Genomic DNA, 24616 nt, shown 5'->3' with positions numbered 1-24616 from the left:
GGGGGGATATGAAACTGAGAGCCTACTTCTCAGAATATCTATGGAACTGAGCCCTACAGGCAAGATAGGCAGGGAACACTTAGTCTGAGGATCCCACTGGGGATAAGGTGTGAGATTGGTGATGGGTGTTAGGGTTTACTTAGGCAGCTGTGTGCATGTTTACTGATAGATTCCAGATTTGTAGGGGACATTACTGGCAGAAATTTAGGTGCTTAGATTCTTTAGTTGCCTACTGGGTGAGACAGCAGCTGAGCAATGATTTTGAGGATCTAAATTTTGGATGTAGGTACCTAACATAGCAGTTAGGTGCCTAAATCCCTTTGAGGCTCTAGCCTTGTGAGTCTGGATTTCTGTTGTAAATTTCTCCACAAAGGATTGAATCGCTTTCATGGTGAAAGGTATCCAACAGACAAGATTCACTCACAGGGCTTATCTCCACGAGGAAACTGTGCAGCAGAACACAGCAGTATAATTATACCACTCTAGCTATACTGCTATAATTCTTCATGTGGACACTGTGTTCTGGAATAACAGTGATTTTATTCCAGAATAATTAATTAGACTAATGCATTATGATGAAGTCTTTAATTACATGATCATATACTATTTTCTGCACAGGACCCCTGCCTCATTCAGTGCACTGGTTGGATGGGGCCCACTCAATGAATATTTTGATTTATTCTCAATGATCAAACGCTGCTCTGAAGACAGAATTATTAATTTTCTCATAGGCTTTTCTATGGCACTGATGCTCTACAAGCATTAGTTCATTTATCTTCACAACACCTTTGTAAGGGGTGGGGTTGGTATTATCCACATTTTACAGATGAAGAGCTAAGGCATGAGGAGATTAGGGTGAAAAGTCTCCACTAATTTTGGGTGTCCAATTTGAGATATTTAGTACCTATTTTTTCAGTGTACTTAGCATTATGTAGTACTTAATATGATCAAAACAGAGCTCCCACTGACTTCAGTTGCAGCTGTGAGTGCTCAGCACCTCTGAAATTCAGGCCGCAGGATCCCAGTTTGGGCACCCAGAAAATGATGAACATGCAATTAGTGACCACCTGGGAAAAGTTTGGTTTAAGTGATTTGTTTAGCATCACATAGGAATTCTGTGGCAGACGCAGGGAGAGAATTCAGTTTTCAAGGGTGACATTCAACTGTCTCAATTATTAGACCCTCCTTTCTCTTCCTGCAATCCTCTGCCTTATTCACTATACACCTTCCAACTTCTACCACAAATGAGTTGAGGGGGTTCCTACAGACAACAGCCTCCTTCCCTACACGAATTTGATTCACCCCCAAAGCAGATCCAGCCTATGCACTGAAGGAGATGGGTTCTGTGTAAATAACAGTAGGTAATCATGAAATTAGAGACTATCCTAATGCATATGAACAAAGGGGTTGAATCAAGGTTGCCAGGCAACCTTTATTCTGACCGTTCCAAACTTTTGAGTGCTTGACTTCAAACTTAATAGTGTTCTTTTAACATAGTTTTTGTGTGTAATAAACAACTACTATGGTGTTATGTTTTTATTTAGGAAATTGAATTGACATCACATTCCATGTGCCTACTTTAAGCAGGTATCATTATGGTGATCAGTTGTTGTTCTGTATTTTCCCTGGCAAAACAAAAAGAAAATTAATGGGAAGGAAATGATTTGCACTATGGACATTCTTAATGTTGCACATTATTAATCCATTAAAAGCACTTTTAAAAAATGTTCCGTAAATTTTGGAGCTTATTGAAACATTAACGTATCTATGTTAAAAGCTGCTTCTTGAAACTGGTTTGGTTCATGTTTTTTATAACACAGCAAGAACAGCCCTGAGGGATTAGATCAGGAAGCAGACTTTGAAAATCATGCCCGCGCATAGGCTGCTTTGGTCATAATAACCACAGATGTTCTGCTGGAACACTAGCGTTTACATTGAACATCAGTCCCAGTAAAAAGACGATAACTACAGCTATGTGTTTACCTTGTAATCTCAGTAGTGAAGTGCCTGAGTGAGTAGGGAAGACTATTGCTGTATAGTCTGTCGTTTAGATTTGTCAGTCAGTGACATGAAGCAAGTCAGTTTTAAACAAGAAGAAAAAAAGAATATGAATCTCGGAAATCAGGGGACAGAATCCACAAGCAATCACTGTGAAGGATTTTATTTATCATTTTGGAAAATCACTTTTCCTCACTGTTTGCAGATAAGAATCACCCTTTAGAGACTTCTTATGCCCCACCACTCTCTGCTCTCAGCTCAAACCACTAGCTTATATTGGGCAAGATTGTCACTTCCCCTTATGTGGCCAAACAGAGGAGTAAGGGCCATAAGCCCTGATGCCCATTGTTGGAGGCGCAGTACAATTTGAGTTGCTTGATCACTGTCCTACAGGCCTAGCATAGTTTTAGTTGCTTGCTTGGCTATTCTGACCCCTGTAGCACGACATCTTCCAGTTGGCAGAGATGAATAGGACTATTGAGTAACCTTATAGATGTCTCAATTTCTGCATAGCACGGCACATAATAAGACAAAATACAGATACTGTATGCTTGCAGCTGCACACAGATAACAGTGATGGGAACAACAAGTTATCCTTGAACGACTGGGGTACACTGTTTTATTGCCAAGGAGCATACTTTTACACTGCTCCTCTTACCACCAGATATTGTTTTGACAACCCCAATTATTATGGTGAGAATGGAATGTAGTTAAGGGTGAAAACCCAATGTAAGTAATTAGCATATATAATAATGAGTAGAGAGATAATTAGGTGAAGGTTGTTTATGGAAGGGTATAAGAAGTCACCACTTAGACAAAGAGGTGTGCTCCATCAACACCTGACTCCTCGGGAGGTGCTGCCAGTTGGACCAGAAGATCCACTGACTCCCTGGAGGAGCCCCTGAAGAAAGCCGTTCCTGTATACAGCCTTCTGAGTAACTGCTTAGCTCTCCAGGCTTAGTGCGTATGATATATTGTAGGCAATTTTAGGCTTTTTATCTAACTAATATATTTATAGAAAACTTTGCACATTAAACCTTATTGATCTGCAAATCGGGCATACTGTGACTCACTGGTATCCACACTCATCACAAAGTATCCAGTATCAACACCCATCCCCCTGTTGGGGCACTCTGAGCAGGGAATGGAAGAGCCAGCTCCTCAGCCCCCCACCCCCAAATACTATAGGCAAGTGGGCCGGGAGTGAGCCGAGCCTCCAGCATGCTGGCCAGGAGGAAAGTAAGCTGCTCCTGGGGCAGCGTAGCTGCCTGCTTTCCCTTATATGGGGCTAGACACAGGGCCATAACCAGAGTGAGGTAGGCACAAAGTCAGGTGGGTGGAAAAATGGGACAGCGTGTGCAGGACATGCGTGGTCATGTGTTCCCCCCAGATTTCCGCCTTCCATTTAGCACAGAGCTTTTCAAACTGTGGGGTGTGCCCACCGATGGGGGAGCGCCGCACAGCTTGAAATCAGTCACTTCTTGCCAGGAGCCAGCAGATTGGAAGCTGTTGGGAGCTGCCCAGCCTGCTTGGGCCTTAGCTCTCCCTGCTTTGAGAGCCGGGGTGCTGGCTGGTGACCTTGGTCCCTGAGCTGGGCCACCTCTGCACGACCAGGTGCTCCCCAGGCAGGGTGGGCAGCACCACTTCAAGCTGCATCCTGATGTGTTCTTGCTTTGCCCTGAAGGAGTCTGGTGCCAGCCAGCAATGCCCTGTGGAGCTGCCCACTGCCTGGCACTCCTGGCTTTGCTGCTGCTCTGCAGCAGTGCGTGAGCACCTCAGGGAGCAACTCACGGCAGCTGGGCTCCATGGGCAGGGGCCAGCTCCAGGGGGCATTGCTGGCTGGCGCCAGGCTCCTTTGGGGGACAGGCGAGAGCACGTTGGGGTGAAGTTCGGAGCTGTGCCTCTCATCCTGCCTGGTGAACTCTTGGCTGTGGAGAGATGGCCTGCCTTGGGGACCAGGGCAGGGAGGGCTGCTGGGCAGCCAGTCAGCACGCAAGCTCCCACAGCTAGGAGAGCCAAGGGCCCGAGCGAGCTGGGCAGCTCCCACCAGTTTCTGATCCGGCAGCTTCTGGCAAGAAGCGACTGTTTTCAAACTATGGGGCGTTCCCCCATAAGTGGGCACACCCCACAGTTTGAAAACCTCCGTGATAAATAGAAGGCAGAAATCGGCAGAAAAGCACATGACCCTGCATGCCCCCACCTTCCCCACATCACTGCTTCGGGCACAAATAGGCTCACTCGCCCCGGGTGCTAAAATGCCTAGTTGTGGCTGTGGCTAGATATATGTTCTCAATCTAGCCCTGAGTCCTTTTGTGCACACAAACTGGTTCCTTTTGCAAGCTGAGCATGCAACATTTCATTAAGTAATGTATTTATTTCGGCAAAAGGAAGCATTTAAATATTTGTTTTGAAATACAATTTTTAAAATGATATTAACTTTAAAAAATGGATCTGCATTAAAAACCAAGCTAGCCATTATCAGCACTGTTAACTTAACATTATTTTAGGGCAAAATTAAAAATAAAAAGCTTCTCTCATACTGCAGTGATGCTAAAGCTGCTGTTGAATTGCAGCTAGCATAGAAAAGATATTGATCATCTTCCTCCATTTCCCTCCCCCACAGACTGCGTGCCATGGCGTGAAGGACTTGAACCTAAGTGGACCTCTGCAAGACATGACTTTCTCTGTTCAAGAAGGTACAACCAGAGTTCATGTAATATACCAGGTAATCATTAACTCTGGGTGTTAGCTCTTTGTTCAAAATACCCATCCTATGATCATTGATCTCAATGAAATTTTGCTGTTGAATTCAATAGGAGCAGCAGCCCTGAGATGTGTTATGATATAAATGTTGACTTCCATTTTCTGATAATTCAGTGCTTTCTGATCAAATGCAAAACATCAGCCTCTATCAAACAAGCCTCAAGAGGATAAATCTAAAATGGATATTGCTATAAGTAGCATTCCTAGAGAATGATTTTAAGAAATTAAGTGCATCGCGTGTTCAGTCTGTCAGACAAAGGTGTAACAAGATCCATTGGCTGAAAGTTGAAGTGAGACAAATTCAGACTGGAAATAACACCTACATTTTTAACAGTCAGGGTAATCTTAACCATTGGAACAATTTACCATGAGTTGTGGTGGATTCTCCATCACTATCAATTTTTAATTCAAGATTAGATTTTTTTTAAAAGATATGCTCTTCAAAAGGAAATTTTTGGGGCCAATTCTAAGGTCTATGTTATACAACAGGTCAGATTAGATTATCACAATGATCCTTTCTGGCCTTGGCTTCTCTGAATCTATAAATCTATGAGCTGCATTCTATCTGATTTCCTTTTCTTTAGAGATTCCCATTATCACAGTGATAGTCACTCCAAGTGTTACAAGCTTTGTTTCTAGTAGAAGATGAATGGCAGAGCCAAGACTCAAATAGATGGAGGATGAGTGTGTTATTTTTTTCCATTCCTGTACTCAGACCAGCTTCTCTTTTTTTTTGCTTTCCCTTACTGCATCCTAGAGTTGGGAAAGTAATGTGATCAATGAATCATCAACTAATTTAAGACATGAAAACCACCAATGTGTTTGAATATCATTTGCCCAGCTCTAGCAGTTCTTGACCAATGTGGACAATGCATTTAAAAAATTGTGAATTAAATTAGTTAAACTCTCTGAAATATTCCTGAAAAGGAACATTTCCCCCCTAACTTTTCTCTTTTCCTCTCTAGTTTACGATTGAGCCGCCTGCTGTCAGTTTGAGACTGTCTGGTGAAAAAGATGGCATCATTGAGATTGCGTCAGAGAGAGGATATCTGTATCTCAACGGGTCTCTAGACAGGGAAAACAAAGAAATCCACAGGCTACAGGTGAAATAAACCAGAAAGAAAGCAGGTTGAAAAAAGGAGAGCGAGGTGTTATTAATTTTTCTTTTCTTTTTTTTTTTTGCCAAAATTTGAAATTAACACTTCTGTTGAAATTTAAGATTGTTCCTCCTAACCTCTGTTTGATGCCAACTAATTCACTGTCAATAGTGAGTTTGACTCCAGGACATTCCTCCTTACCTAGAAACATTGGGACAGCTGGCTATGTTATATTCATTTATTTGCGTGCTTGTTTCCATTTTTACAGTGGAGGGTTACTGTCGTCTGAGGAGAGGGGTTGGAACACTGAAAATGTGTTTTGAATGCTTTGTACCTGGGCAAACCTTTTATAAATGATCCACGTCTGACTGTACTATATCAGGGCTGGTACAGCCACCTATTACTATGGCTGCCTGACACATTCCATTATAAGACCTTGTTTTCACTAGCTTATAACTTTGCCAAATTGTAACCATTTGGGTTGAAATTTTGCATGCTGGGTATCTGCCCCAGACTGATTTTTTTTTTTTTAAATTTTAGTCAGTGTGGTTCAGCTCTTTCCAAGAATGAGGCTAGGAAAAGAAATGGTTTTGCCCATGTTAAAATTTTCTGGCATCCTTTTCTTTGAACAGCACTAATGAGTCTATGCTTTGGAGCAGGGACTTGAAATTTAGCAGAAGGAATGCCTTTGTGTTAAGGATTTGCCCTAGGCCATCCTAGGGAAAATCTGTCCAAATTTGGACAAGTTAGAAGCTTTTGAAAAGTTGCAGTTTGCACATGCTCAGGGGAGCAATCTCCAATCTGCAATTTTAGCAGCTAAAATTGATGAAGATTCTACCCATGTTCAAGCCTCTCACACCTCCTAGTGCTGGCCACCCAGTGTATCATCCTCACAGAGTGACTGAACATGCTCGAGACAGCAATACAGGGGTGAAACCAGACTTTCCCTGTAATTACTGCAATAGGGCAGGGTGGGGCCAGCACCAGAATTCAAAGCAGGGAGCCTGTCTTTCTGGTCGTCTCATTGAGCCCCCCTGCTGGAATCCAGGCAGCATGGAGAAGGAATCTGTCTAATTCAAATACAAAGGAGACAAGAGCTGGATTGTGGGGGCGGAGTGAATGGAGTAGATTGGGCCAAGGAGTCTGGTAAGACTGGGACTGGAGGTGGGAAGAGAAACTGGGACAGGGAGTCAGGGGGTGACTGGGACTGGTTGGGCTAAGAGACAGGGACTGGGAGCTGGGTGGGAGAGGAGGCTGGGACTGGGAGCTGAAGGGGACTCTGGGAAAGTTGGCTGGGGAGGCTGTGACTGGTTGGGCAAGGAGACTGGGATGAGGAACAAGTGTGGGGGGAAGAGGGGCAAGAGGAGACAGATCTCACAAGGATCTGGGTGCAAGGGAGAACTGGGACTGCCTGAGCAAATGAGTCTGGGACTAGGGACTGGGAGGAAATGTCGGGGAAACTGAGGTTGGATGAGGAACCTGGAGAGGGACGCTGGGACTGGGAAGAGAAGACAGATGTAGATCAGATCAGGTAAGGAACTGGGAGGGAGGATCAGAGACTGGCTGGAAGAAGAGACTGGGAGTAGGGAGAGGGAGACATTGGGAGTGGGAAGGGGAGATTGAAACTTGCACATGGAACATGGAGAGGGAAGATTAGGATTGGATGGGCATGGAACTTGGACTGGAATGAGAAGACTGAGGTGTGGAGACCTGCACTGGGTAGGCAGGGAGAATGGGACTTGGACAAAGAGGCAGGGCTGGAGAAGAGACAAGACTGGGACAGGGATGGGTTGGAGGGGAGGGGATGGGACAGGAGAGGTACAGAAGGTTAGGGGAAAAAGGCAGAAGAGAGTCTATGTTCGCAAGAGCACACTCCCCTTCAGAGCCTGGAACAGAACCCAAGATTCCTGAGTCTCACCCTTCCTCTGCTGTCAGCAAAAAGCTGTGAAACCCTGGCAAAGTGTTGACTCATTCCTCTCGAGTGCTGGCTCATATAGAGAATGACAGCCTACTTTGCTATCAATCACTCTGTTAGCTCAAGTGGCAAAGGTCTGTGCTGTGGACATAAGTTTCCAACTCTGTTTATGACCAATGTGGGTGTCAGACTGATGCCACGTGAGAGAATTTTTTTTTGTTTGCTTTTTAAAAACCAGGCAGGCAGCTGGCTAGCCAAAATGTTCTGCTTTGGTGCTACCAAAATGGAATTCTTCCATCGTCTCCTGTCCACACATTTTTTAAAAGATTTTTCAGAACAAAAAAACCCCCCCAAAAAAACAAAAGCCAAAATCTCAAAAGTGTTTACATGAAGGGAAATATCATTCCTGGACAGCTCTATCAACACACTGTTCTGTGGCTAATTCCTTAGGTTGACCTTGTGGCTCAGTTTACTTTTTCTACCTTTGTAAACTAGCATACTCAAGTAGACACATACTCACGCTTTTGTCATTGTGGTATGGAAAACATCCATTACTATATGGAGAAGAAAATTGTTAAGGGTTCGATCCTGAAAGGTGCTGTTATGTAGTGTCGTTGTCACATAAAAATGATCAAGTTCAGACCATTTTTGCTCTTCAGCTTTCACATGCTGGATACAATTTTCCAACTCACTTAATAGAAAAACTTTTCTTGCCATATCTTTCTTTTCAATATTAGGTGGAAGCTCTGAATAAAGAGGGACAGAGAGTGAAAGGTCCATACTCTATTACTATCAAAGTCCAGGATATTAATGACAATGCACCGAAGTTTGACAAGCCAAAATACTTTGGAGTAGTAAGGCAGAATTCCCGTCCAGGTAATGGCCTTTATAATTAATAATCATTATTATTATTACTATTTAAAATGCATACTGTTCCATTTAATGAGCATTGTGCTATATTGTACATTGAAAATGCTAAACAAAGAACAGCACTCCTTTCACAAAGGCTTTACAAAATAAAGGCATGACTGGGTACAACACAAAAAGCACATATGCAAACAGAGTGGTCTGTGTCTATCACCAACTGAAATGTTTCACAAAACTTACTATTCTGATTGAACAGAAAATATTCACAAAATCATATCAATTTTAATGAACTTTCCCACAAGAAAAATGTTTTCCAGAGCAAAATTTTTTTCATTTGAAAAAATTTTGTTTTGGAAAAAGTTCAAAATTTTGTTTCAAAATGAAATTTTTATTTTGAAATGTATTTCACGTTTCTCATTTTAAAATTATTTTTACATCATTTAATGAATGTCAGTGGTAATGGTGCATAATATGACATATATAATTTTATGTCATATTATGACATTATATAATAGTCAAATATTTTGTTTTAAAAAATTATGGCAATTGCTACACAGTACAGCCTGAAAAAATCAAAAGTATCTGTAGTTTGTGTTGTAATGAAAAGGGTCAAATTGTTTTGCAAACACAGGTAAACAGTGAGGTAACAAAGTTTGCAGATGCTACAAAATTACTCAAGAGAAGTTAAGTCCAAAGCTGACTACGAACACTTAGAAAAGGATCTCACAAAACTAAGTGATGAGGCAACAAAATCATAGAATCATAGAATATTAGAGTTGGAAGGGACCTCAGGAGGTCATCTAGTCCAACCCCCTGCTCAACACAGGACTAACCTCAGCTATATCATCCCAGCCAGGGCTTTGTCAAGCCGCAGCTTAAAAACCTCTAAAGATGGAGATTCCACCACCTCCCTAGGTAACCCATTCCAGTGCTTCACCACCCTCCTAGTGAAAAACTTTTTCCTAATGTCCAACCTAGACCTCCCCCCCTGTAACTTGAGACCGTTGCTCCTTGTTCTGTCAGCTGCCACCACTGAGAACAGCCTAGCCGTATCCCCCCTGGAACTCCCTTTCAGGTAGTTAAAGGCCGCTATCTAATCTCCCCTCATTCTTTTGCAGACTAAACAAGCCCAGTTCCCTTAGCCTCTCCTCATAAGTCCTGTGCTCCAGCCACCTAATCATTTTTGTTGCCCTCCGCTGTACTTTCTCCAACTTGTCCACATCCTTTTTGTAGTGGGGGGCCCAAAACTGGACACAATATTCTAAATGCGGCCTCACCAATGCCGAATAGAGGGGAATAATCACTTCCCGCGACCTGCTGGCAATGCCCCTCTTAATGCAGCCCAATATGCTATTAGCCTTCTTGACAACCAGGGCACACTGCTGACTCATATCCAGCTTTTTATCCACTGTTACCCCCAGGTCCTTTTCTGCAGAACTGCTGCCTAGCTCATCGGTCCCCAGTCTATAGCTGTGCATGGGATTCTTCCTTCCTAAGTGGAGCACTCTGCACTTTTCTTTGTTGAACCTCAGTAGATTTCTTTTGGCCCAATCCTCCAGTTTGTTTAGGTCACTCTGTATCCTATCCCTACCCTCCAGGGTATCTACCACTCCCCCAGCTTAGTGTCATCCGCAAACTTGCTGAGGGTGCAATCTACCCCATCCTCCAGATCATTAATGAAGATGTTGAACAAAACTGGCCCCAGGACCGACCCCTGGGGCACTCCGCTTGTGACCGGTTGCCAGCTAGACATGGAGCCATTGATCACTACTCGTTGAGCCCTATGCTCTAGCCAGTTCTCTATCCGTTTTACAGTCCATTCATCCAACCCATACTTCTTTAACTTGCTGATAAGAATACTGTGAGAGACAGTATCAAAAGCTTTGCTAAAGTCAAGGTATATCACATCCACCGCCTTCCCTACATCCACAGAGCCAGTCATCTCATCATAGAAAGCAATCAGGTTGGTCAGGCATGACTTTCCCTTGGTGAATCCGTGTTGACTGTTCCTGATCACCTTCCTCTCTTCCAAGTGACTTAAAATGGATTTCTTAAGGACCTGCTCCATGATTTCTCCAGGGATTGAAGTGAGGCTGACCGGTCTGTAGTTCCCTGGATCCTCTTTCCTCCCTTTTTTGAAGATGGGCACTATATTTGCTTTTTTCCAGTCCTCAGGGACCTCCTCCTGTTGCCACGAGCTTTCAAAAATAATAGCCAATGGCTCTGAAATCACCTCAGCCAATTCTCTGAGCACCCTCGGGTGCATTGCATCCGGCCCCATGGACTTGTGTATGTCCAATCCTTCTAAATAGTCTTGGACCTATTCCTTCAGCACTGTGGGATGTTTGCCTCCTTCCCATTCTGTGCCACCCAGTACAGTAGTCTGGGAGCTGATCTTGTCTGTGAAGACAGAGGCAAAAAAGGCATTGAGTACCTCAGCTTTCTCCACATCCTCTGTCACTAGGTCGCCTCACTCATTCTCTAAGGGGCCCAAACTTTTCCTAATCTTCCTCTTGTTGGCAACATGCCTGTAGAAACCCTTCTTGTTCCCTTTCACGTCCTTTGCTAGCTGCAACTCCAATTGTGCTTTGGCCTTCCTGATTTCATTCCTGCACGTTCGAGCAGTGTTTTTATAATCCTCCCTAATCATCTGACCAAGCTTCCACTTCTTGTAAGCTTCTTTTTTTGTGTTTAAGTTCGCCAAAGATTTCTTTGTTAAGCCAAGCTGGACGCCTACCATATTTGCTATTCTTTCTGCACATCGGGATGGTTTGCTCCTGTGCCCTCAATAATGTCTCTATAAAATACAGCCAGCTCTCTTGGATTCCTTTCCCCCTCATATTAGCCTCCCAGGTGAAATTCAATGTTGATAAATGCAAAGTAATGCATTCAGGAAAACGTAATCCCAACTATACATACAAAATGACAGGGTTTAAATTTGCTGTTACCACTCAAGAAAGAGATCTTGGAGTCATCATGGATAGTTCTTTGAAAACATCTGTTCGATGTGCAGTGGCAATCAAAAAAGCTAACAGAATGTTAGGAATAATTAGGAAAGGGATAGAGTATAAAAATGAAAATAATCATAATGCTACTATATAAATCCATGGTGCTCCCATACCTTGAATACTGCATGCAGTTCTGGTTGCTGCATCTCAAAATAGATATATTAGAATTGGAAAAGGTACAAAGGGCAACAAAAATTATTAGGGGTATGGACAGCTTTCCATAAGGGGAGAAATAAAAAAGACTGGGATTGTTCAGCTTAGAAAAGAGATGACTAAAGGGGGATATGATAGAAGTTTTTTAAATCATGAATGGTGTGGAGAAAGTGAATAAGGAAGTGTTATTTACCCCTTCACACACTTCAAGAACCAGGGGTCATCAATGAAATTAACAGGCAGTAGGTTAAAACAAACAAAAAAGGAAGTACTTCTTTACACAATGCACAGTCAACCCGTGGAACTCATTGCCAGGGGATGCTGTGAAGACCAAAAGTAAAGTGGGTTTAAAAAAGAATTACGTAAGATCATGGAGAATAGGTCCATCAATGGCTATTAGCCAAGATGGTCAAGGACACAACCCCATGTGCTAGGTGTCCCTAAGCTGGGACTGGATAACAGTGGATGGATCACTCAACAATTGCCCTGTTCTGTTCATTCCCTCTGAAGCATCTGTCACTGGCCACTGTCAGAGTCAGAATACTGGGATAGATGGACCATTGGTCTGACCCAGTATGGCTGTTTTTTGTTATGTTATGTTACAAACAGAAGACACTTCGATCAAAAATAAACTTAAATGTTTCAATCTGTACTAAGTAGCATCTGCCCTTAATTAAAGTATAAAAGACATGCCATGTTATATTAGGACATGATTTGATGTTACTATATGTCATACTATGCACTATTACTACTGACATGTCATTAAATAATGTAAAAATAATAAAAATATAAAAATGGAAAAAATACATTTCATTTTTATGTGAAATTTTTCCCAAATGAAATTTTCCCAAATAAATTTCTTTTTGAATTACCATTTTGCAGGAAATTTCTAAAACATTTCTTTTTGTCTGGGAACAAAACCAAATTTTACTATGCCAAAATTTCCCATGAAACCAAAATTCCAAGTTTCGACCAGCTCCAGTGTATAGCTACTTCTTTATATAGCTAACAGTTCTAAATGCAGTAACAATGCTGCACGTTCTCTATACACTCTGGGATAGAGTTTTGCATAAACACCACAATAGGGCCCTAAACTAACCAAAGAGAGCCGTCAGAGATTCCCCCCTTCACAAGGAACTCTGCGTAGGTGGAAAGCTGGCTGAGATGGTACTGCCACATCCTGCATCAGCCCATCCTTACCTCAGTATAAAGGCAAAGAGGGGGCAGGGCAAGGGCAGGGGCAGGGTGGGTGGGGGAGGCAAGGTCCCCAGAGGAAACTTACTTCTGTCAGTGATGTAAATTATGGCTGCTGTGCACAACCTTAGCTTGTGCAGTGTCTGTGAGGCTCTGAATCTCTGGGCTCTGAATCTGAGTCTCCTCCTCTCCCATACACCTGAGCAGCACATGTGTGAATTAGAGAAGCAAAGTGCTTTCTATATTCTCTTACTGGCTTTTCTTCTACATCCAAACAGGCAAACCCTTTATGTATGTCACTGCCACTGACCGTGATGATCCTACAACTCCCAATGCACAGCTGCGTTACAGCATTCTCCACCATTTCCCCAATCCTTATAAGCAGATGCTTTTTCAGATTGATAACATAACTGGAGCAATCTCCACAAATGAGAATGGTATGTAAAATTATCATTAGTATTGTTATTTTTTGTATGTTAAGCACCAACCACAAGTTCCATACTGTACATGATACAAAATAACAAGAGTTACTTCCTGACTTGAAGAGTCTATAGTTTAAATGACAGAGAGCACTGGGAAACCCAGAAGAGAGATAACTTGGGAGGAGTTGTCCTTAACTATTTCTAACCCTTTTGCCAGTCAAAGTGAGCAGCAACAAGGGCCGGGTTCAATATCTAGGAGTTCCTTTCAACCACACAACACAAAACCGGCCCGAGCTCCCACCTAGTAACCTGGGACAATTACACACCACCCTGGGGCGCCTCTAGAGGCAATACTCCCCCCCCTGCAAGCACGGAGACTGACTGTAGAAAAGAGACTTTTAACAAAAAAAGGGGAAAAGTAACCCAGCATTAACTTGGGAAAATGTTGCAAACAGGATTCACATCCATAAAACCATGAGCAAAACACACACCCTGGAGTACGTTGGTCATGCCGCATGTGGCACTGCCGGCTGCTTGGCACTCCACTGGCTACCCCACTGGCTGCTTGCCGTTCTCAGAGCCGTTCCGCTCTGCTGGCTGCTCTGATGCACACCGTCACTTTCTGCTGCCACCTGTTTTTCCACTGTGACCTCTGCAGGTCAATCTCCTGAGGTGCCTCCGAGCTCCTAGCGATTTTCAACTCAGTGATTTTTAGCGCTCAGTGGGAGAACGTCAGCACTGAAGCCGCCTGGGCAGGAACATTGTCCCACAGCAAGTGATTTCAGCTCTAGTGATCAGTTAACAAAACAAAAAGACGCCTAATGGAGCGTTAATTAGCTCTATCTTTGAACAGTGGGAAGGGGCAGGTCAAACCAGGCCTAGAGCTCTTAAGTGAAGCCCACACCTCCCAACAGGGACACCTATCCCTACCCCCTCTACCTTTCACAGGGGTCTGCATCCAAGCCCCTGGCTTACTGAGTTCAGTTCAGATGAGGATCACCCCCTCAATCAGGACTGGCTAAATACAGTTCTGCTGTTCTTTACTCATACAATAAGGGAACAACATTTCAGTACCCCTGCATTTAACACTAAAGTGATTTGTAACCCAACACCAGCCAAACTGATCATTTGGGCAAAGCAAAACAACTTCAAAAAGAGAAAGAAAACCCAGCCCATCTCAACAACATCAACCTGCAATAAAATAAATAGACATGCACCTTGTTTTTCTGCTGTATTAGTTAAATGCTTAGATACTAGAAGCATAGGTGCTATAGAAGTTATGAGACAGAGCTGGCTAGCATATGTCTGTCTTCTCAGTGATATTTTTGTTATTGTTCTTAACCATTCACAGAACTATAGTCTCATTTGCTGTTATTACTATTAATAGTCTGGGACCCCATTATGCTAGGTGCTGTACAAACATAGAACAAAGAGACGGTCCGTGCCTTAATGAGATTACAATCTAAATATGCTGGAACCAAGACTTGTTTAGGAATTTGTCAGGAACAGGTATAATTCTGTAACAGTGTTATCTGATAATAATTCAGACAAATCTAAACTCTGGTCAAAACATTTTCGCAGTGTCCTTTTGGATTTGATTAGATATTTTTGATATTTTTAAAAAAGTTTTCTGAGAGCATAGGTCTCAAAACACTAGTTCTCAACTTTTTCAGGATATTGAAGCAATTTAGCAGACTAAGAGCCTTATCCAACTGCTAGTGAAATCAATGGAATGATTCAATTACTTCAATGGGAGTTTGATCAAATCCTAAAACGTTGCCTATTCTAGCCAGTACCCATTGCCTCTCTTGGAGTGTCGCTTTCACCTGCTTCCCAAGTTCCAACACAGAGGCTCATTTTTAAATTCATGAAGAGGAGACTAGATGAACAGTTGTTAAAGCAGGACACCCCAGTGCAGGTATACAAAGTAGAGGTTGAGATCCTTCTGCAGCTTAACAATGCACCAGTAACAGAATCTTTGCTTACTTTCTCTCATGTTTCTTTATTTTGTTCCCTAGGAACTCGCTTGTTAAATCCCCTACAGCAGGAAAGTTTTGTCCTGGTTGTCACAGTGAAGGATTTGGCAGGAATGTCAGAGAATGCTTTAACCAGTAACACAGACGTGGATATAACCGTGAAGGAGAACCTTTGGAAGGCACCTCCAAAAGTATCTATCAAAGAGAACTCTACTGAGCCTCATCCCATCTACATCACGCAGGTAGGATCTAGAAATCACAAAATGACTAATGTCAGTGCATCTCCGAGCGCTAAATTTTCTCTGTCAGATGCATTATATTCTTCCAGTAATCAAGACTTTGGTACATCCTCCGTGTTGGATATTGCAGTTCAAGGGAGTTTTGCCCTAGGAAGGACAGTGTAAAAATGGAATATGGATTTCAGGATTTGGCCCCTGGGAATATTTTATATAAATTGTAAGAGGCCATTAGCGTGGATTTCCCTATAATGTCTTTATTATGAAATGGATGCCATGGATATGATTAAGGTATAACAATGTCAGTGTTACAGCGACACAAGGATTTTTTCCATTCAAGATTAGAGAAAGTGCTAGTCTTGGTATATTCTATGGCATAGGGAATTTTGCTGATGTATAGAAAACTCAAATGAACAGAAAGGATACTCATTCCAAGACTGTTTGTCACAATATGAATTACAAAAGCAAGAGCCTATTGATTTAATAGAGAATTTGTCTTTTAAAGAATTTAGGGAGGATTTTTACAGATGGAGAATGCAAGAGTTGGGAAAAATATGGGTAGTACTAGATACTACCACCAAAAATAGTAAATATAGGGCTTGATTGCCTCTCCCACTGAAAATCTCATGGGAGGGTGCCCAGCAGGGAGGACAACTCTCTCAAGTTCCCCTTATGCAATGTCCTCCAACTACATCAGTTGAGGGGTTGATAATGCCTTCACTCCAACTGTGAGGAAACAGCAGTGGTTCAGCACCTAACGTCCATGGGAGATCAGCTGGAGACACAGGGCAAGCTTTGCAGAGATTCTGTGGTAGGCATAAAGGTCAGAATTAGTTACCTTAAGAAAATAAAAAGTAAACATGCCGTCTAAGTTCTACAAACTAAGCAGGATTTGAATCAAGCAGTATCTCACCATGACAGATGGTACAGGAAGGTTACAGTTCCTCAATACACAGACTGGACCCCTTTTCCAGACTGGGACCAAGCTCCCTCAGTTCAAAGTCTTTCTCTTCCAGACTTTCTTTCAGATGTTGATATGGTGGGTGAGACAGGCCAAGTGTTGATATCACTGTCTTTCTTTTTATACCTTCTTCCAACTTGCTAGAAAGATGCCTGCTGTGAAATGGAGTTTAAGCAGCCCTCACTGGTCAAGCAGTCTCCATTGATTGTGTGCTTTCTCTGAGAAGTCTCTGGGATGGCTATTGGGAGAGTGGATTCCCTTTTAATGGGCCATCAGCACGTGTCTAGGTGGTCCTTTGTTGCCACTGAAAACTTGGTTGTGAGTGTCTCCCAAACTCACACTATATTTCGGTAACACATATTGCAGTACTTCATAACTTCACCTACAATTATAGTACATACATTCCAACAGGATTATTAATGTTCAACAGATCAAGACTTTTCAAATGATACATCACAAGGCGTGCATTGTACAAAACATAACATAACCATATCACAGTGGTGAATACGGGGTTTCTAGGGTGCTACTTTCAGGTACTGAGTGTCACACACAGTAAATATTAATTAATAGGCAAACATCTAGAAATGTTTGTGTTTGGAAGTTCACTTGGCATTGGCTCACACAATGTGCTCATGCTTAGGGTATTACAAGATTATTCATACTCTGTTTTTGAGACTAGTTGGTTTGGAAAATGAGAAATAATGGGCCTTATTCTACTCCCATTGAAGATAATAGGAGTGTGTCATAGATTTCAATGGTTGTAAGATCAAGTCCAGATAGATTGCATCTGGAAGAAAGACCTATGCGCACCATACGTAGCAAAAGTAATACTTACATTTTGGGAAAATGTATATAAAATTTTCCCATAGAAATCATAGAAATGAATATTGTCTCTGTGGAGCAGGGAATAGCAGTTGCTATATCAGAGTCTGCTATTTAAATAGCACTCCCTACTCTTTAGTATGTAAGAAAAAGACATAGAATTTATGAGAAAAAGCTTACTGTGTTTTATTTTCAATAGAAAGATCACACAAAATACCATATGTACCAGACCAGTCAGATAATTTTATGTGTATAATTTACACACACACACCCCTAAGATTTGACTTGCCACTCTATATTTCCATCTGTGCACCCAAACTGCTTAGGTGGCTAAAGCTGAAAAGGAAAAACACAGAAGTTGGTTGGTATGAAAAGGTGCTATAAGTTAGTGTTTATGCCATTAAAATACTTTAATAATACAGTTCATTCTTACATAGTGCTTTTTGTTTGTAGATCTCAAAGTGCTTTTAAAAGGATGTAAGTGTTGTTATCCACATTTTATAGATAAAAAAACTGAGGCAAAGATAGTGACTTGCCCAAGATTATTCAGCAGACCCATGGCAGAGCTGGGACCATCATCTGGGTCTCCTGAGTACCAGTTCCAAGGCCTGCCAAATTGTTAGTTTATTTTAGGTAATAAACCTAACACGCAAAACAGGAAAAGTGTATTTTCTTTTTCAGTTCCCAGCACTTCATCCAGTTACATCTCAGACCATGCTTTTAATCCTTGTCTTAATTCATTTGGGGAATTTTAGGTGTGCTGGAATGACCCAGGGGCAAAATATGAACTTATGCAAAAGGAGAGGCTGTCCAGGTTCCCATTTACAATTGATCAGAATGGGACTATTTACGTGACTGAACCCTTGGACAGGGAAGAAAAGGAATTGGTAAGTAAACATGAGAAACCTGACTGATGCAGTTGCCCAAAGGCTGAGACTGAACAGTAGCTGTGCATGTAAATGTAGGAGAGTTATTCGGGGAAGCAAGGGGAGAAAGAGGAAAGACAGGTTTAGTTTGATGTGGTTTCTGGATGAACTTGGGTGATATGATAGCCATGGAATCTCATGGAATTTCATAGCAGGCATGCCCATCACATATTCATTCATCCAACAGCCATTAATTCAGCCCTTTGTAATATTTCTCTGTAAACCAACACCAGTTCTGTAGCTATTGCAGTGTTCACAGCCTACCCTGAACTACACAGAACATATGTTATGTACAGAGACAGTGTTACAGTGTTACCTGATTGAGCGGTGGACTGTGGCCTTTCCGGTGGGCAGAAATCTTAGATCTCTCAAGCCTTCCTTCCTTTCTTCTCCAAAAGGTGGGGCAGGGAGGTATCTCTTCACACTAGGCAAAAGAGAAGAAATGAATTTACTGTAAAGATCACGAAGAGCTCACCCAACAACAGACATTATCAGACTCTCTCTTCAGATACATTCCTACATTCTTTCCACAAAGAGGAAAGAAATTTATCATGTATATTCCGTGGTGCCTACATTGGGTAGGGCTAAGATTTAACAGCACACACATGCATATGCTTCGCTAATGAAAGCAAGTGTTCATAAAAAGAGCTCTTTAAATTTGAACTGCAGTTGTAGTCCCAGGGTTGCTCCAAGTTGTGCCAGCTGTCCATGGCTTTAAGAGGTCTGTCTAGCAGCTGGGGCTATCTAGCAGCTGGAGCAGCCCTCTGGCCAAGCTCCCTTTTCTCGGCTCATAGGCCCTATGCTAGAGGGGAGGGTGGGTGAGCAAGGGGATTGGGTAATGGAGCTGCTACGCTGGCCTGACCCCACCTGAGGCTTCCCCCAGGCTGGGGAATTATGAGACAACTGTATCCACCAGCTTTATGACTGTTTTGTGCTGGCAGATTGGCACTGTGGGTATGTCTACACTGCAATTAAAAAACCACTGCTGGCCTGTGCCAGCTGACTTGGGCTCACAGGGATTGGCCTAAGGGGATGTTTAATTGCAGTGTAGACCCTCCCATCTCACAGGGCCCTAGAACCTGGGCTCCAGCCCAAGCCCGAACATCTACACCACAATTAAACAGTCCCTTAACCCAAGCCCCACGAGCCCACATCAGCTTGCACGGGCCAACCATGGGTTTTTTATTGCAGTGTAGACATAACCTCAGTGGCCACAGCGGAGTCCAGGATCTGGCCTGTTATTTTGAATAAACACAAAATTGAAGAGCTGCATTTTTAACTTAGTCCCAGGAATAGTCCATGATGCTGACAATAAGTCATCATGTAATTAAAGTGAGTCTATTTTGGTATTAATCTTATTCTCTTTATGTAAAAATTGTTGGACAAGGAAAATAAAGACATGCTTTTCATTGGACTAATAAATATATTGTATAATTTATAAGCTTTCGGGCTATAAATCTCACTCCTTCTGGTGTTGAAAGAATTGCTAAAATACTATATAGTGATCAGTCAGCATATGTAAAGGGATATTAACTCCTTCACCATTTTGTGGTTGGTGTTTAATTTTAAAAATGGTAATTTTCATAGTGTTTCTCAGTTTGTTTTCTTTAACTGTACAGTCAGCATTTGCCTGGGTATTCACTGACCTCACAGCAATGCATCATCAGGAGGGGCATGAAAAGGAGATTTAATTAATAAAACTGTGATCATTTGCATACTTCTCACTGAAGGTTGATAAATATTTCCAGGAGACAATGACCTAATTATGCAAGGAACAAAAGCAGGTGCCTAACTTTAAACACTTCAATGAGACTATTCAGATGCTTAAAGTTAGGCACATTCTTAAATACTTTATTAAATTGTGACCACGGAGAGGAAGGATAGTCTTGTGGTTATAACAGACACTGGACTGGGACTAGATGGAGATACAGGCTGAAATCCCAATCCTTTGAAATCCATCGGACTTTTGCCATTGACTTAATTGATGCCAGGATTTCACCCATAGATTCTATTTCAGCTCTTGCACAGCCTTCTTGTGCATTTCACCTATCTGTATCTGAGTTACTCATTGGTGAAATGGAGAGAATAATGTTTTCTTACCTCTCATGGGTGTTGGGAGAATAAATTCACTGATGAATTATGAGGCGTTCAGATAACAGGTAATAGGTAACATATAAGAACCTATAAGTAATTAGTATTAAAATCGATGAAAATGCTATTAAAATAGAAAGAAAGATCTTTCATTTGGTAGCAAGGTTTTTCATTGTGATACCTTTAAATGTAAACTAATATAGTTCTTGCATTCATGATTCTTAATTGCAATACTATCATTGTAGTATTCGTTCTTTGCAACTGCAAAAGATGAAGGAGGAGAAGAACTGGACAAGCCATTGCCAATTTACGTTCTGGTTGAAGACATTAATGATAATCCTCCTGTGTGCCAGAATGTTTTGACTATATTTGAAGTTCAGGAGAATGAAGGATTAGGTAAGAAAACATCATGAAAGAACTATTACGTAAAACATTCTTACAGTCTGAATATTGTTTCCATTTGGTGAAACTAGAATGAACACTTTCAGGGCCCAATTCTGTCACATTTATTCACTTTGAATAGTGCTTACTCATGCAAATTGTCCCACTGACCACAGTTGGATTATTTGTGCTACTAAGCTAATCAAGATGAGTGACCGTTACAGAATCAAATCCTCAATGTGTAAAACAGAAATATTTAAACTACAATATTATGCCCTCCTACAACTACAATGCTAAACAGACTTTGCTTTCCTTTTTTAAGATAAAAAATATTGTTTGCTTTCACTGGAAAAGTGCTTTGATCCTCATCACTTATATGGATGTAGATTGGTGTAACTTCATTAATTTCATTGGAATTACTTCTGATTTACACCAATGTAAGATAAATCTGCCCCTAAGTCTCTACATTACTTGCTCAGGGATTTTAAGGCAAGAAGGGCCCATTATGATCATCTACTCTGACTACTTGCTGAACATAGGCCATAGAATTGCACCCAGTAATGCCTGCATCAACTCCATACTGTTGGTTGAGCTAGTGCACAGCTTTAATATAAAGCTACTGTGTTTCTTTACAGTGTTTTCCAAAGACAAGGTGGGTGAGGTAATATTTTTTATTGAACTAACTTCTGTTGGTAAAGGAGACAAGTTTTTGAACTCGACAGAACTCTTCTTCTAGTTTGGAAAAGGTACTCAGAGGGTCACAGCTAAATACAATGCAGAACAGATTGTTTAGCGTAAGTGGTTAACACATACTGTAAGAGACCATTCAAGGCAAAGTGGCCAGTTAACACCTGTGCAGTCATAGGACAAAAAAGGGGGGTTCTGGATTACAGATTATTGTAATAAACTATAAATCCATTATTTTTAGGGTCGAAAAGTTATGAATTAAATTTCCAGCTTCATCTTGTGAAGGTGTTGTGCAGGTTTCCTTTGAGGATGAGGACCGAGAGATCAGATGAGTGATTGTTTTGTGAAAAGTATTCACCCACAGGTGACACGTTTTTGTCTATTATCATTTTTCTGGGAAAGTTCATCTGAGAGTGTAGTAAGTGTCTGGTTTCACCCACATAGTTGTAACTGGAGTATTTAGTGCACTGGATGAGGTACACCACATGCTGTAATAGGCATGTGTGGCACTCATGCATCTTAAAAGGTGTGTTGTGGGAGTTATTGATCATTGTAGCAATGAAGGTCTGCAGGTTTTGCATCTGTTCTTATTGCAGGGTTATGGAACAATCTGTTCCACCTTGTATTTACCTGTGGCACTCTAAGTACCCTTTCAAGACCTGAAGAAGAGCTCTCTGTAGCTTGAAAACTTGTCTCTTTCACCAGCAGAAATTGATCCAATAAAAGATATTACGTCACTGTGATGGGGTGCCTATCCCACACAGGCCCTGAAAGAGCTAATGGGGGCCTGAAGGGCCAGCTAGGGTACCTGGCTGCACGTGGAGGAACAGCCAGGCCTAACTGAAAAAGAAATCCAGCTGAGCTGGAGTAGGCTGCATTTTAAAGCCAGGAAGTTTGCAGCAGAAAGAATATGCAGGGAGAGAGTCTGCAGTCACTCTTTGGGAGGAGAGAGAAGGGGAGGTGAAAACCCAGGAGAGAGAATAATACCTGGGGTTCTAGACCTAGAAGAAGGGAGCAGTGGAGAAAGGAAATCTGAGAGGGCTGGCTAGGAAGAAGCCCAAGGAAACGGCAGCAAGGGGTAGGACTGTACAGACCTTGACTGCTTGTTGTAGGGTTCCTGGGCTGGAACCCAGTATAAAGGGCAGGCCTGGGTTCTCCTTCCAGCCACTGGGAAGTGGCACAGGAGCGGTGGAGATGCCAACTGGACAAGCTGATCTGGCAAGACTTTGTTACCACAGAAGGGGAGGAGTATAGTGACCTGGCCAGAGGGCTGAGTTACGAAGAAGGAGTACCCTGAGTCCTGGAGAGAGAGGGGCCACAGTGAAAGGAAGGGGGCATAAGATCTGAGTGGAGCTAATCCACAAGGAGGCACCACAAGGAGGGGCCCCTTGTATTGAGTGAAGCCCATCACACTCACCCACCTTGTCTCTGTAATATCCTGGGACTGACACTGCTACAATAATACTGCAAACAGTATTTTCCAGGCAATTGACATTATTACGGTATCTGTAATATACATATTAGCAGTATTGTCTGTAGTATTTAATTCAATGGAAAAGTAGGATAAACTGATAGATGTGTTATCTAACTGCCTTCATTCTTTCCTTGACCCTAGGGAGTAATATTGGAACTTTGCATGCTACGGACATGGATAAAGAAAATACTCTTAATTCTCGCCTGCAGTTCCGTATTGTGGACCAGAACCCCAAAATCCCAATTGATAACCTGTTTATTATCCAGCAAGAAGCTGGGACTTTCCAGCTATCTAGCTCTTCATTAAACAAGCGGGTAGTTTCTAATTATTCTGTAAAGGTGGAGGTGACAGATAAAGGTCAGTACAGACAGCCCATCACACACTGACATAATTTAATTCTTTAGATTCCTGTTTCAGTGTTCAGGATCCAATTTGTTCATGTTAAATGGTTAAGGGATTCAAAAACAGGGCATTACAAGAAGCAGCAATATAGAGGGCTGCTCATCTTATTGAATTGTACTTAATTGTTTTAAAGATGCACAGAGAAATGGCTTATAATGTGAGACTTAAATTCAGCAAGCACTAGGGCACAGGGTTCACTAGAACTCTCCATTAAGAGTTTCCTACTGCAAGGGAATCTCTGAAAGGATTGCATGATTTGTGATGTTTCCATGGTTTTAATGAAAAGAATTAATGTGTCTCACTGAAGAAACTTCAGTGAGTTTAGTGCAGCTGGCCTGAGAGTCCAGATAGTTTATACAAATATGCAGAACAAAAGTTCATCTGCAAAAAGATTTTGCAAGGCCCATTGTCCAAGAACCCAGAAAGCCCTGGTGGTTAAACTGAATAGGCAGTACATATATTTTTCCATTAAAGATTAAGGGCTTCATCCTGAAGTCCATAGCCAAGCAAAACATACAAAATTCACATTGCCCTCAGTGGGAGATACAAGCACATAGAGAAAGCAGGATTATATTTCTCTTACATTAATGAAACAGCATGGTTTAAACAAATGATAGGAAAACTTCCAAGGGCTTGGTGGTTGATTTTGGAAGCTCATTTTGAATTATATCTAAACTAGTTTGTTTAGGATATTCCCTGAGTCTTGGTTTATGACTTACATGATAGAGATACTGGGATCTGACTATGTCTGAACAATTTACAGTCAAACAGAGCAGATTTTTAGGACCCATAAAACCAACTACTAAGGGCTTCCCCCATTTGTGACACATTCCTGGATTTAAAATAAGACTGCTGTCTGAGTTCACTGATTGGCATTCTGCTAAATGTACTATTTTTAGGCCCAGCTATAAGCAAAGATCAGAATGCTCTCTGATGACCCACATAGGGAAAAAAAGACTGATATCTCGGGGAGGGAGATGCCTCCTTGTAATCTCCGTGTTGTGAAGAACACAGAAAATTCATTATCTTCCTGATTGGGGGAGGGAGGTTTGGGGGGGTGAAAGTAAATTTAGGAAAATGAACAAGGATGGACGAAATATTGAGGGAACTAGGAAAAGGAAAGGTGAATCCCCCTGAAAGTATAAACTAATTGTGGCTCCCAATATCTTGTGGTCAGTCTTTCTGAGAGCAATAGGATTTTGCTTCGATTGCTACATTGTTGTATTGCCATGTTGTATGCTTG

The 24616-nt window shown here is 41.9% G+C and overlaps 1 protein-coding gene across 1 annotated transcript in view; it reads left to right on the top strand.

The window, feature by feature from the left end:
- CDH17 (cadherin 17) overlaps positions 1-24616 on the top strand; it is a 42355-nt gene that overhangs the window by 4757 nt on the left and 12982 nt on the right. The window contains exons 2-9 of the mRNA XM_067535785.1: positions 4622-4723; positions 5727-5864; positions 8511-8649; positions 13274-13432; positions 15436-15635; positions 18168-18299; positions 20675-20825; positions 23113-23328. Of these exons, the coding sequence (XP_067391886.1) occupies positions 4622-4723; positions 5727-5864; positions 8511-8649; positions 13274-13432; positions 15436-15635; positions 18168-18299; positions 20675-20825; positions 23113-23328 (1237 nt within the window). The remainder of the gene's footprint in view (positions 1-4621; positions 4724-5726; positions 5865-8510; positions 8650-13273; positions 13433-15435; positions 15636-18167; positions 18300-20674; positions 20826-23112; positions 23329-24616) is intronic.

The sequence above is a fragment of the Emydura macquarii genome, unplaced genomic scaffold (genome assembly GCF_026122565.2).
Source record: "Emydura macquarii macquarii isolate MOO-44397 ecotype Brisbane River unplaced genomic scaffold, CSIRO-AGI_Emac_v2 contig_383, whole genome shotgun sequence".
Lineage (NCBI taxonomy): Eukaryota > Metazoa > Chordata > Testudines > Chelidae > Emydura > Emydura macquarii.
Note: the sequence above shows the minus strand (reverse complement) of the source record. Positions and strands in the feature narration are given on the sequence as shown.